This window comes from Dama dama, chromosome X (assembly GCF_033118175.1).
Source record: "Dama dama isolate Ldn47 chromosome X, ASM3311817v1, whole genome shotgun sequence".
Classification (NCBI taxonomy): domain Eukaryota; kingdom Metazoa; phylum Chordata; class Mammalia; order Artiodactyla; family Cervidae; genus Dama; species Dama dama.
Window position 1 is genome coordinate 8,883,238 of NC_083714.1, and position 13,180 is coordinate 8,896,417.

The 13,180-nt window shown below is 53.0% G+C and overlaps 1 protein-coding gene across 1 annotated transcript in view; it reads left to right on the forward strand.

Moving 5' to 3' along the window:
* The window catches only part of LOC133052177 (synaptonemal complex protein 3-like), a 39,234-nt gene extending 26,362 nt beyond the window's left edge, over positions 1-12,872 (forward strand). Inside the window, exon 5 of the mRNA XM_061136943.1 lies at positions 12,822-12,872. Coding sequence (XP_060992926.1) covers positions 12,822-12,872 — 51 coding nt within the window. The remainder of the gene's footprint in view (positions 1-12,821) is intronic.
* Positions 12,873-13,180: the final 308 nt, after the last annotated feature.

The window sequence follows — 13,180 nt, forward strand, 5'->3', positions numbered from 1 at the left end:
AGATGAAATTCAAGAATATCCATCAGTTTATGAATCCAGCACCTTCTCTTACTACTCTCCAAAAAGAATCTTCAAGCCTGTTCCCCCTCTTACTGTCTAAACTCATCCTCATCCTCACTTCCTTGTTTGCCTACCTTCCCAAAGGCCCTTATAACCTGTTGATCCCCATACAGAACAGAGAGTGGAGAAGAAAGTTGTCATAAATAGTGCCCAGTCGAAAGTGAAATAAAAGTTGCTCAATCGTGTCCGACTCATCACTACCCCATGGATTGTAGCCCCCCGGGCTTCTCTGTCCATGGAATTCTCCAGGCAAGAATACCAGAGTGTATTGCCGTTCCCTTCTCCAAGGGATCTTCCTGACCCAGGGATTGAACCTGGGTCTCCTGCATTGCAGGCAGATTCTTTACATCTGAGCTACCAAAGAACCCAGTCAAAAAGAGGGTAGGAAAGAGGAGGGAAGAACAGGGAACAGAAGAGACCATTAGAAAACAAATACATCCCTTCCTCAAGGACTGGCTGATATGCTTCTTCCTTCACCTGAGATTCCCTTCACCAATGATGATCTGTCTCCAGTCATGATTTTCCATTCTCCAACTGTTTATACTGAGAATATGCTTTCTTGAAATGTTTATTTTTCACGGTTAATTCAGTCTGTGCAAATATAGAAGCTTTGTTTTGTACCACACATGCTCATTAGATCACTGGCCTCTCAAGCATGCAAATAGAAAAAAATACACAAGGATGGTGTTCATGAATTTGTAACAATGCTCTATTTTGATGGTATAGTTTTTAAGATTCAAATGGCTGTCTGGGGCCTCTGGAAGGACAACAAGGTGAGCATAGAAGGGCATTGGTGTGGAGGAACAAAGACTCCAAGTGAAAGGATGGGGGCTGAGGAGTGGGTGTGTGTCAGGTAAGGACAAGGAAGGAGTCTTGGGGATTCAGTGGGAAAGAGGATGAAGAGCTTGGATGGGGTCATCTCACTATGAAAGTGCTTGTGGACCTGGGTTTATGGGGGGAGGGTGGAGTGGGGGAGTGGGGAGGGCTTTCTTTTCTTCCTCCCTTTATTGCTTGGGGTCAGTTTTTCAGTCACTGTGGTTTCTGGGTCACCATGGCCATAGTCTCCTAGTGGCCTATCTCAGGCTCATGGCCTCCTTCACTTAAACTCTCCCTGGAGCAATGAACATCCACACCTTTAGGCATTGATTGGTCATCAAGGCACCCTTCCAGCCAATGGTAGCCCTGCGTAGGTGCTTAAATGTCACCAAGTGTTAGTTGCTCAGTTGTGTCCGACTCTTTGCGACCCCATGGACTCTAGTCTACCAGGCTTCTCTGTCCATGGGATTCTCCAGGCAAGAATACTGGAGTGGGTAGCCATTCCCTTCTCCAAGGGATCTTCCCAACCCAGGAATCGAACCCTCATCTCCTACATTACAGCAAGATTCTTTACTGTCTGAGTCACCAGAGAAGCCCATACATCACCAAGCAATATTATTTACAGTCTGAGGTGGGGGGCAGTGCTGGGTTTGCCACAATGCTGTGGTTCCAGAACACTGACATTTTGTTAGCACCTCTAAGGGGTACACCAAGCTTTGAGGCTTACTAGTACATTCATTGGGAAACAAGTGAGTATATAATTGCCCAGAGGTCATCTCAGCCTTGGTTAATGAAGTCAGAAATCCTTGTGCCAGGCAACACCAGGATGGCTGTGTTTCATCCCCAGAGTGCAAAGCACCTGAGTGTTGGTACATCTCACAGCCATGGCTTCTGGCCTGGGGTGACAGCCTGCAGGCTGCTTGTGTTGCAGAGGCAGAGAAAATCCCTCCACACTGATAGGGGTGGATATAAGATTTGAGCAGTGACCTTGAAAGCCCTTCCAGGAAAAGGGGAGGCTCAGGACAGTTACAGTCCTGGGTCAGTGAACTTGGCAGATCATCAAGGGCATGGTGAGAGGCTCTGAGTGGGCATGGGACTGAGGCGTGATGCCTCAGTGTGCCTGAGGCACCGAGAGCCCTCCATGACCTGTAAGAATCTGAGGGTGGACATGGAATTGGTGAGGGTGTGGAAGGTCATGAAGAGTTGCAGGGAGGGGCTTAACTCCAGGTCAGACTGGGTCCCACTCTACTAGACCCATGCTCCCAAAGTGGGGCAGAGGGGCAGGGGAGTGGGATGTAGATTGAAGGCAAGCAAGGGTTCGACTGGCAGGAGGTGTTGCACAGAATCTCAGGTCAACTTTGGGGCCCCAGATAGTAACTTCCTATTTGGAGCACATGGGCCCTGGCTTCCCCAAGGATGGGATGTGATGAACTGGCCTCGAAGGTTCCAGTCTGTGTTATATTCGAACATGGATATAGAGACCTGAAATGCTGTCCATGCCTTCTCCATGCACCTTTGCCAACCAAATATTAGGGACAGAGCCTAATGTTCAGTCATCTGACTTGAGACCAGAGGAGAGGAGGCCTCCTTAATCTACTAGGTTAAGGTGGGTGGCAGGTTGGGCTTTCCCATCAGGTACACACACCCCTGATGGAGAACCAGCTTAGGGCAGACTTAGAGCTGCCTTAGCAAAGGTTTAGGTTGGAAAGGCTGAGTATACCCAATCAGCTAAAAATCCAGTTCTACACACCGAATGTTTAAGTCAAAAAGAAGAAATGTCTAAGGATGGGACAGGGGTTGGCACTAATTACAATAGCCAGGATGTGGAAGCAATGTAAATATCCATCAACAGATAAATGGATAAAGAAGATGTGGTACACACACACACACACACACACACACACACACACACACACACACACACACACACAGGAATACTACTCACCCATGAAAAATAATGAAGCAATACCATTTGCAGAAACATGGTTGGACCTAGGGATTATCATACTAAGTGGAGTATGTCAGAAATGGAAAGCCAAATATTCTATCACTTATATGTGGAATCTAAAAAGATGATACAAATGAAATTATTTGCAAAGTAGAAACAGACTCAAAGAATAAACTTTTTGTTACCAAAGGGGAAAAGCAGGGGAAAGGATAAATTAGGGATTTGGGATTAAGAGATACACACTACTATGTATAAAATAGTAGTACTGTCATGCTGGAGAAGACTCTTGAGAGTCCCTTGGACAGGGAGGAGACCAAGTCAGTCAATTCTAAAGAAATCAACTCTGAATATCCATTGGGAGGACTGATGTTAAAGCTGAAGCTGTAATATTTTGGTCACCTGATGGGAAGAGCCAACTTACTGGAAAAGACACTGATGCTAGGAAAGACTGAAGACAGAAGGATAAGAGGGTGCTAGAGGATGAGATGTTTGGGTGTCATCACCAACTCAATGGATGTGAGTTTGAACAAACTCTGGGAGAGAGTGAAAGACAGGGAAGCCTGGTGTGCTGCAGTCCATAGGGTCACAAAGTCAGACACGACTGAGTGAAAGAACAAATATGCATAAAATACATAAATAAGGTCCTACTGTATAGAACATGGAACTATACTCAATATCTGTGATAACCTAAAATGGAAAAGAATTTGGAAGTGGTATATATATAGTGAATCACCTTGCTGTACACCAGAAACAGATACAACATTTTGTTAATTAACTATGTGAAAGTGAGTGAAAGTCATTCAGTCATGTCTGACTCTTTGCGATCCCTTGAACTATAACAGTATACAGTTCATGGAATTCTCCAGGCCAGGATACTGGATTGGGTAGCCTTTCCTTCTCCAGAGGGTCTTCCTGACCCACGAATCGAACTGGGGTCTCCTGCATTGCAGGTGAATTCTTTACCAACTGAGCTATGAGGGAAACTCTAACTATACTTCAATTAAGAAGAAAGGAAAAAAAAAAAAAAAGTAAAGTTGGAAGAGTGGGCCAGCAGATTGCACAACAAGCAAGCAGTACAATACTGTCAAACCCTAGTGTCATTTCAGACATAAAGTTGTCCCCTTTCCTAAAGCTTCCTCCAATTGTCATTTGGGAACACTAGTTGGGCAATATAACAGGCCAAGACCACGCTCCCCATATCATCTTATCTTCACTGCCTGCACTATTCCTTCAAAGGCAGTAAGCAGGGGTCCCACACTGGTAAACTCCTCGTGGCAGTAGAAGCTGTCACAGCTCAGGCCATTGAGGAGTTGGTCTGGGCAAACTTAACACCATGTCTTCCTTCTCTGCACAATGCATTAGCAGCAGCCACTTTGCTCATCCTGGGGGACACTGGGTGCCACAGAGGGCAAATCAACCTTCTGCTGGGGGCCAGGAGAATCTGGGCCCAACGCCCTCACCTCTGTGTGTGTTCAGTCGCTAAGTCATGTCCGACTGTTTGTGACCCTTTGGACTGCAGCACGCCAGGCTTCCCTGTCCTTCACCATCTCCCAGAGTTAGCTCAAATTCACGTTCGTTGAGTTGGTGATGCTATCTAACCATCTCATCCTTTATCTGGGCAATAACTCTCAGAACATAAAGACCTAATGTCATCTCTCTAATGTCATCTCATCTAATGGAGTCAGGAACAAGAATTGGAAACCTCCACAGAATCCAGGAGAAGTTAGCCTGTAGAAGATGGTGCCCATGTCTAGTTCAGCAAGGACAGGCACCAGATGCCAGAATTGCTCATCCTGGAAAGAGCCATGCTGGTCATCACCTGACTCACCTGTGTGCCCCTCTTGTCTACTTGCTGCCTGACCCTCTGTATGGGAGGCACACAAAGTTTTGTCCAGTCACAGACTAACCAAATGACTGAATCGATGAATTCTTCTTGGGGAGAGAAACAATGGCTTGCCTTTAAAACTGCAAGTGAGGGCATCAATCAACTGTACGCAGGACACAGGCCAGATGTCTTAGAGTCACCTCTGAGTTGCACCCAGTCTAGTATCCCAGCCCCTTTCCCATGACCTTGCTCCAGCTATACACCTGGGCTCAGTTCCCTCCATAGGTCTGACCCTTCTTGGGGGCCCTTCCCCCATACCCCAGCCAAGGAGACTCTCTTCACTATAAGACCCAATCCAGATGACCCTCTCATCTAAAAAGCCCTCCATGGTCCCTTGATGTGAGTTAGTGGTTGGTTACCCACTCTTCATGCTCCCCAACTTCTGCCTCATTTCAGACTTTGCACTTTACAAGTCTGTCTGGAAGATGCGCTCCAGCCTCTCCACCCACCATCCCTGAGTGATGCAGGGGTGAATGGACACCTGACGGCCTGCATGGTGGAGGAGCCTCTTGCATACCAGGTGTCCCTGGACTTGAATGCACTTTGCCTTGTAAGGTCTGGCACCCAGACCTGCCCTCTCTTATCAGGCTGTGCTTTCACCGGGGCTAGAAGATGGCCAGGTGGCCAGCACACTGGAAGCAGTTATCTTCCCCAACCCAGCAGTTACCTGATTCAAAAGACACCAAGAGCCCCTCCCACCAGGCTGCATGCAGGCCAGAGCGTGGTGCCACCCAGGCAAAGGCACTTGGCATCCTCTGCCACACAGCCACAACTCGGGCACCAGTTCCTGGTGTCAGTTCTCCCACTTGGTCAATAGCAATCACGATGCCTCAGGCACTATGAGGGCCTGACCACTGGGGTCCACTGTGGACATCTCCAATGCCTGTCTGCTCTGCACCTTCTGACAGGCTGGCAGTAACTGTCAGGCCAACATCGCAGGTGAAGGGATGCCCTGCCCACCTCTGCCTGCTTCCTGCCCCCTTGATGGGGAGTCCCCAGCCAGCCTCCAGCACCAACTCCCCCCTCCCCCCAACCCACGAGAACAACCTCACAAAGGACCCATCCCAAGAAGTCTGGCCCTGGAGTGGTCCGAGGAGAGGTGGCGAGATGGGGCCTTGGAACAAGGTTGACATCCCCTGCCCCACTGGTTATGAGGTCCCATCCTGTGCACTCAGCCCTGGGCTCAAGATCACAGCCCAGCTGCTAGAACTTCTGCTGGGCTGGCATGGGGAGAGGAATTTCCTGGCAGTTGAGAAGATCCAGGCGTGTGGAACATGAGAGGAATAGATGGGAGTGACTTCTTTGCTTTGCTCTGTAAGGGGATGGCCAGCTTAGGGTTTAGAACAGTGAGAACCAAGAAGGGGGGCAGGGTCTCCCTGGTAGCTGACAAAGCTTCAGGCAGTGGACAAACATTGGCTCAGGATTTGACAGGAGTGGCTGAACCTTAAAAGACACTGAATGTTCCACCACAGCAGGCCTGACCCGCTGGCATTGAAGGTCCTCTTGGGAAACCCTGCATCCCTAACACAAGTGCCAGGGAGACCAACAGGCAAGCCCCTGAAGACCGGGACATCCCAGACATCTGTGAATTTCTGAGCCTGCGGCAGCAGCCCTCCCATCCCATCCCATAAAGTGCTGGTGTCCTCTCCACCCCCAAGGGAGCAAACGGGACCAGAGTCCTCCCTCACAGGTGCCCTCTCCCAGAATGCAGGGGAGCTAGCTGCCCTGATCTGAGGCAGGACCCACAGCACTACCAGCAGGAGAACCAAGCTACCATGGGAAGAGTTGGTCACCTAATGTCCGGTTGCCAAGCAGAGCAAAGTCACCACACAACACAAGCCAGACTTGCCAGGCCTGGTGATGGAGGAGATGGACAACACCCCCTCCCCCTGTCCCTGCTGCCCAGGAACTGCAGCAGAGGTTGTGGGGTTGCACTGAGCAGCCAGGAGCCAGGGACCATACCAGGGTTTCTGCCACCCAGGAGTCTGGACTCACAGAGCAGGGCAGGTGGTCAGTAAAATGCGGCTTCCCAGAGGCTCGATAGGTGGGCAAATGACCAAGGTACTGTCCAAAACGACACTGAGGCCAAGAGCAGCCACCACAGTAAACAGGTCAAGATCCCTTGCTCAGGTTTGGCCTCTAAGCCAGTTCTCAGGTCTGAAACTGAGGAAGAGGGATGGGGCAGGTCCGTGGGAGAAGGACTCTGATGCTCCACAGCAAAAAGACACATGAACGTCCCCAGCCCCTTCCAACATGACCTTGGGCTCTGTGTCAGTGACCACACGCAGGGCAGTGGGACCATCAGAGGGTTTGAGGTTGCCAGAGAGGGTCAGCTTGACACCGACGTGAGAGATCTGGTTAACTTTGACTCTGTGGCTGCTTCGGGAGCAACCCCCGGGCTAGGGTTTCTGAGCACAGGGCTTCACAAAGCAATGGACACAGGGTCAGTTCTGAGGATTTGTCAGTTGGTCTTGAGCTGGGAGAGCCTGGATTGCAGGATCCCCCAGAGCCAGGTGCAAGGCTTAATGAGATGTCTGTCGAGGAGTCCTTCAGAACCTGATGTGAGGAAAAGATTACGGTAAGGCTGAATGGAAACCCTGTGTGAACTCCAGTGAGTAAAAGAGAAACACACAGAAAAAGAGGGGGATACTCACCCCACTTATGAACTGGAGAACCTTCCCACCTCTGGTGGCACCTCATGGGTGGCCTCTGCTCCTGAAACACACAGAAAAAGAGTGGGGTACTTGCCCCACTCACGAACTGGAGAACCTTCCCACCTCTGGTGGTGCCTCATGGGCAGCCTCTGCTCCTGACTCCTCACACCTTCTCTGTGCTTGGCCAAGTCACCATGGTGGGCACGCAAGTACAGGGTAGCCGGACGGGGCTCCTGCCCAGCGCATGAGAGTCCACTCACTGAAGTCCTCTCACCATGAGTATGGGATGACAATGCACACTCCAGGCCGCCCTCCCTGCCCTTGTTCTTGCAAACTAAACAGCTGGATCCATTCTGTGGGCTGCAGCCTGGTGTCCAGAAGCCCCCTCAAGAGGTGCGGGGCCTGGCACCTGGGTAGTGGCCAACCTGCCCAGATGAAAGACTGTGAAGAACATGTAGACCCCATAGCTTGGGAATGATGGACACATGCAACCGGCATCTCCCGAGCCCAGGTCAGATGTGATATAAAGGCCTATGATATGAATGTAAGTGGGCAGTGCCAGAGGCTCACAGAAGCTCCCAAGGTCCCCCTGGGTGGTACCCATCCCCTGGGCAGGCAGCATTTGAGTACTGGCAGCAGAGTGGCCACCTGTGTCCACAGGTCCCATGTGTGTCATGTCCTCTCAAAGAACTGTAGTGGAACTGAGATGAAATCAGAAACGTGTCTGGTTCTTAGGCTGGCCCCTGCATCTACACCATATGGAGAGGGGTGCAGCAAAGAGGAGCTGCCCTTGGGACAGATGGGAAGGCTGGCCAACCGTCTGGACCTACATGTCTGCCCCTGGGCTTGTCCAGCGTGTGGGAGTCCAAGGCCCAGAACTAAAGCTAGCCAGGGTCTGAGGGACTGACACGGATGTGAAGGAGCCCTCTCTCATGGGCAGAGTGCTGGACGTCAGGGCAGTGTCTCCTTGGGGGCTGTTCACCACACGTGCCAAGCCTGGGGATGGATGGCAGCCCCCAGATGGAGGGCCTGAGGGACATGCGCTGACCTGTGGGGCACTTACGGCTCCGAGAGACCAGGCAAATACTGAGTCCATCACTAGCTTGCAAACAGAAGAGAACGAATCTGAAACACAAACAACAAGGGCAGGATGAGCACCCAGACTCCAAAAGAGGTACCCACAACTCAGCACAAAAAGGACACACAGCTCAGTGGAGAGATGGGCAACAGACATTTCAGACAGGAAACCACATTGGCCAAGGAGGACACGAGGGAACCCGAGAATCTGAGTTGAGCCCATTCCAGGACAGTGTTGCCTGCAAATACACAGAAGGAGCACAGTGGAATCCTCACCAAACCTCAAAGACCCAGGTGGGATGGCAGCACTGTGGCTCAGTCTGCACATCTGGGCATGTGGGGAGAGCTGGGGTCAGCAGCAGGGAAAGGATGGGTGCAGAGAAATGCCATGGAGCAGGTCCTTACAGCTGCCCCCTTCAGCAGCCACATGTCATAGGTCTCCAGTTTACTGGGCAAGGTCTTGTTCGAAACCAGGATTCAGGAGGAACATCAGCAGCACATCCACCATTCACAGGACCCTCCCTCATGATCTGAAACCAATACCAGGAGGTTCTGGTATTGTTTCTGGGGTGTCTGGAGGCAGCTGGTAACCACTCTTGGGGTGAGGAGTGGGGCGCCAGCATGAGGGAGTTGGGCATGGTGATTGCTCAGGTCCTTGCAGTGCTGATGCCTCAAATCCAGGAGGCAGCCTCTGCCCCTCAACTCACGGCTGAAAGGCTTCTGCAAGGAAAGAGCAGGCTGCACACTGAAAGAGAAGGCATTGCTCTGATTCAGCATTCCCACAGCAGCAGCTGTGTGGGTACCCAGCTAACGTGAACCAGTGAGACACTGACCTTGCCTTCCTGGGACTCGGTGACCCTTGGGCGTCCAGAATCGTGCATAGCAGCCACAGCCTGGGAGGAAGAGGGGGGCAAAGGCAGCAGCAGGAAGACGCAGGGTGCCCCAGAACTCCCAGATGAAAGCACCTGACACTCTGGAAGATGGAGAAAGGGATGTTACAGTCGTGCCTGGCAGGAGGACAATAGGTTGTTAGGACAAGAGGAGCCAGCGGTCCAGGGGTGAGAACTGCACGAGCTGAAGTGTGGGGTCCTGGATGTGCTCTACACAGAGCGCAGGGCCAGCACAGCCATCTTTAGTGCTGGGTGATGAGGAAGGAGACCTGGGACCACTGAAAGCCACCCCAGGGCAACACGGACAGTTTGGGGCTTAAACAGGAGAGGGCTCGTCTGCACTTTTTATCCGGAGTTGACGAGGACGATGTGCATGTGGTGTGACACAGAACCGACGGTGTGCAATACCAGTTGGAGGAGGAGACACAAAGGGGTTCCAGTCCAGTGGGGAGCCTAGGCTGACAGCACCTGACCCAGGCCATGAAGTCTGAGCTCAGCTAGTAGCAGTGGGGACAGGAAGAGGAGCATTTACTCTGATCAGGCACTTGAGAGGCAGGGACACAGCAGGGAAGGTGGTGGTCAGGAGCAGAGTCAGGTGGCTGCCCTGGGTGGGATGAGCCCCCAGACAAGAGGAAGAGGACAGGAAACAGTTTTGAAGGCAAAGCTGGCTTTCTCTGTGACATCTCAAGTACCAGGGGCAGCATGAAACACAGTGAGGATTTTCCTTCTCATCTGCAAAAGAAAAAAAAAGACTGTTGCTCAGCACTGGGCTAGCAGCCCCAGGGTGGCTACACGAGGAGCCAACCTGGGCTTTCAGCCCAGAGATGTGGAACTGGGCCCAAAGGCCCTGCCTCTCCTCGCTTCCCTGGCCCCTGGGGTCCATTCTGAAGCTAGGGTGCATTTGCTGAGGACATTTGACTCTCACCAATTCTCACGGACTGGTCGCCTACTGCAAGGATTCAAAAGAGACCAGTCAAGCCTCTGCCATGGAGTTGCACAGGCCCAGCCTCCGTGGGTTCCCTGGGCCCACAGCTCCATCCCTGTCAGCTCCGCCCCACTCCTGAGGTGGCCCGGCCCACCCCGCCTCACCCCGCCCCGCCCCACCCCAGCCCCGCCCCCTTCTCCAGAAGCTCTTCCTCACCCAAGTCTTTCCCAGGTTTCAGCCCCTTACACCTCGCCCTGCTCCTCCCACCTATGCACAACTCTTCCACCCGGCTGCTCAATTCCTGGTTCTCCTCCAGGTCCTGCTCCAGGCCACCGGTCTCGAGGCCCCTCCCGGGTTGGCCTTCCAGACACCTCCATTCGTGGCGGCTCCCATTTCGTTTCCTAGCAGACAGGGCTGGCACATGCGTGTTTACGTAAATGCGTGCCTGTGTAACTGTGTGCATACGTGGGTACCGGAAGCCATACACACCAGAAATGAGGGGCTTCAGGGTTTGTGGGCGTGGTGCGGCTAAAGTCAGCCGCCTAAACCTGTCAGTGGTCTCGGGTCCGGTAGCAGACCAATGTCCTGCCTGGTGGCCGTATCCCAGCCATCCCAAAGCGCCGGCAACTTGCTCTGTTTGCAGGAAGGCAGGACCTGCTTCCTCCGCGAACAGTACCACCGGGTGGGGTTTCAAGGCTCTGCGACCAGGAGCACCTGCCAGGCGGCCAAGCCACACTTTCTGGTTCCCTCCATGGCTACAGCCCCTGCCCGCCATCCTTCCATGTGTGCATCCCAGCGATGCCCTGGAATACATGCGAAGACACCCACAGACCTGCCATCCAGCTTCCTGCTCCATCCCCAGACTGTGACCTCACAGGAGCCCCACCTGACCCCATGAGCCACCCAGGCATGGGCCTGACCCTGAAGGGCTCAGCTGCTTGTCCACAGTTCCCCTCCTTGTGGGGCCCAACCACGAGTCCATGGAGGATGGCCGACTGACTGTGGCGGCCCTGATCCTTCCAGAGTGGCAGTATGAGGGGAGGAGTCATCTTTTCTTGTTCCTTGCAGGGTCTCCTGGGCTGTAGATCACCATTACTCCTGGGGGATGGGTTTCTTTGCAGTGGGCCGATGCATTGTGGGGTCCCTGTGGGAAGAGTCTGTCCCATCTCTCCGCCCTCACTTCCAGGGCATTGCTGGCCATGGTGGGTGTGTCTGGACTTGGAGAACTCTGCCTTCCTCTTCACCCCAGTTCTCTTGTGTGCCTATCTGTTTCTAACTGTGTCCTTTGTATGGGGACAGCTGTCCTGTTAGAGTAAGGTCCATCCTAATGAGCTCACTTGACCTCCATCAGCTCTGTGAAGACCTTTCCTTTGTCTGTAAAGTCACACCAAGGTACCTGGGATTGGGACTCCAGCACCTGACTCTGAGGGGACATGATGGGACTCCTCACACCCTACAAAGGCTCTGAGGTAGGAACACACTGGAGTGTTCTAAGGATGGAAGGATGGCCTTTATAGCTACTGGGGGTGAATCCAGAGGTGAGGAGAGCAGGCCACCAGGGTAGGAGCCAGATCACGTGGGGCCTTGTGAGCCTGTGAGAATTGTGACCCTTCTGTGGTCGGGGAAGGAAAGGCCCAGGAGGCTCTAGGCTGGGTTCCTCTGGGCTTTGTCCCTGTCCTCACTGCCTTGTGGAAATGGAGGCTCCCTGCTAGGTGCTGAGACCCTGCTGAGGTTCAGGCCCATGGCTGTGCTTCTCTGCCTCCCCACCATACAATAAGCAGAGATCCCACTCCAGATACAAGGATAAAGGTGAGTATGGATTGCTTGTTGTCAGGTCCCCAGCAGTCATGGGCTATCTCTCTATCCCTGGATGCCTCCTCAGCCATCAAAAGAGGTGACAGTAATCTAGTGGGTTATTTGAGGTTTGAATTCTGTGATCCCTCCTGTCCCAGGCCCTGGCAAGGACACGGAGCATGCCCATTCCAGTAGATCCTGCTCTCCTTCATTCTTTCTCTAGGCTCTGGGAAGGGGCCAGGGCATCTGCTGACAGTGGAGGAAGTGGTGCAGGAAGGGCTGGGAGGAAGGTGGCTCCCAAAGGCATGGGGAAGACACATGGCAGGGCCATCTGTGGTCCAGGATGGCCCCAGGGCCGAGGGCAGATTGGTTAGCATGGATCTGTGCTCAGCAGCCCTAGGCTGAGATGGGGGATCTGCAGAGCATGGTTAGGGATGGGGCCGGGGAGCTGAGGGGTGGGGTTTGGGGCCCAGGGTGGGAGAATCCAAGCCCAGGACTGTGCCTATCTGTGCTAGGAGAAGAGCAAAGCCCGGCCACTGGGCTTTGAAGCCTGGGGACCCACCCTCCCTCCTCAGTGCTCCCACAGTTTTGAGTCCCTCTGTCTTAGATCTCACCTCATGCCTCTCTCCTGCTGTTTAGGCCTCCTTCCAGAACTCCCCACAGACTGCATGTGATGGACAGGTCCTCTGGATCACCACCCCCCTGTCACTAGACCACGTGGAGACAGATAGAAGAAGCCAGCCCTCTGTGACCCTCCCCTCTGTGTCAGCAGGCTTGGGGGATGCTTGGACACGTGGAGCTGATGTCCGGCCCAGGGCCGTGAGCTTGGAGGCTGCTGTGTCAGTCTCCTGACCTTTGTGGCTCTGTGTTTCCACAGCCACGTGAGGCCCTGAGAAATGAAGTCCAGCTGTCTGTCCTTCTGACAGCCTTATGTGGGTTTCATCTTAAACAGTGTCAAGACCCTGTAGACACAATGGCCCCCTGTGCTATGCGGACCCAGCACTGTACCCTGGCTGTCCACATCGAGCACTGGGACTGGGAGGATGTGGCCTGGAGGGAGCTGCTGGAGCAGAGCCTGGGGATGAGCCCCGCCCATATCCAGGCCTTGATGCTGGACAGGGACAAGTTCAG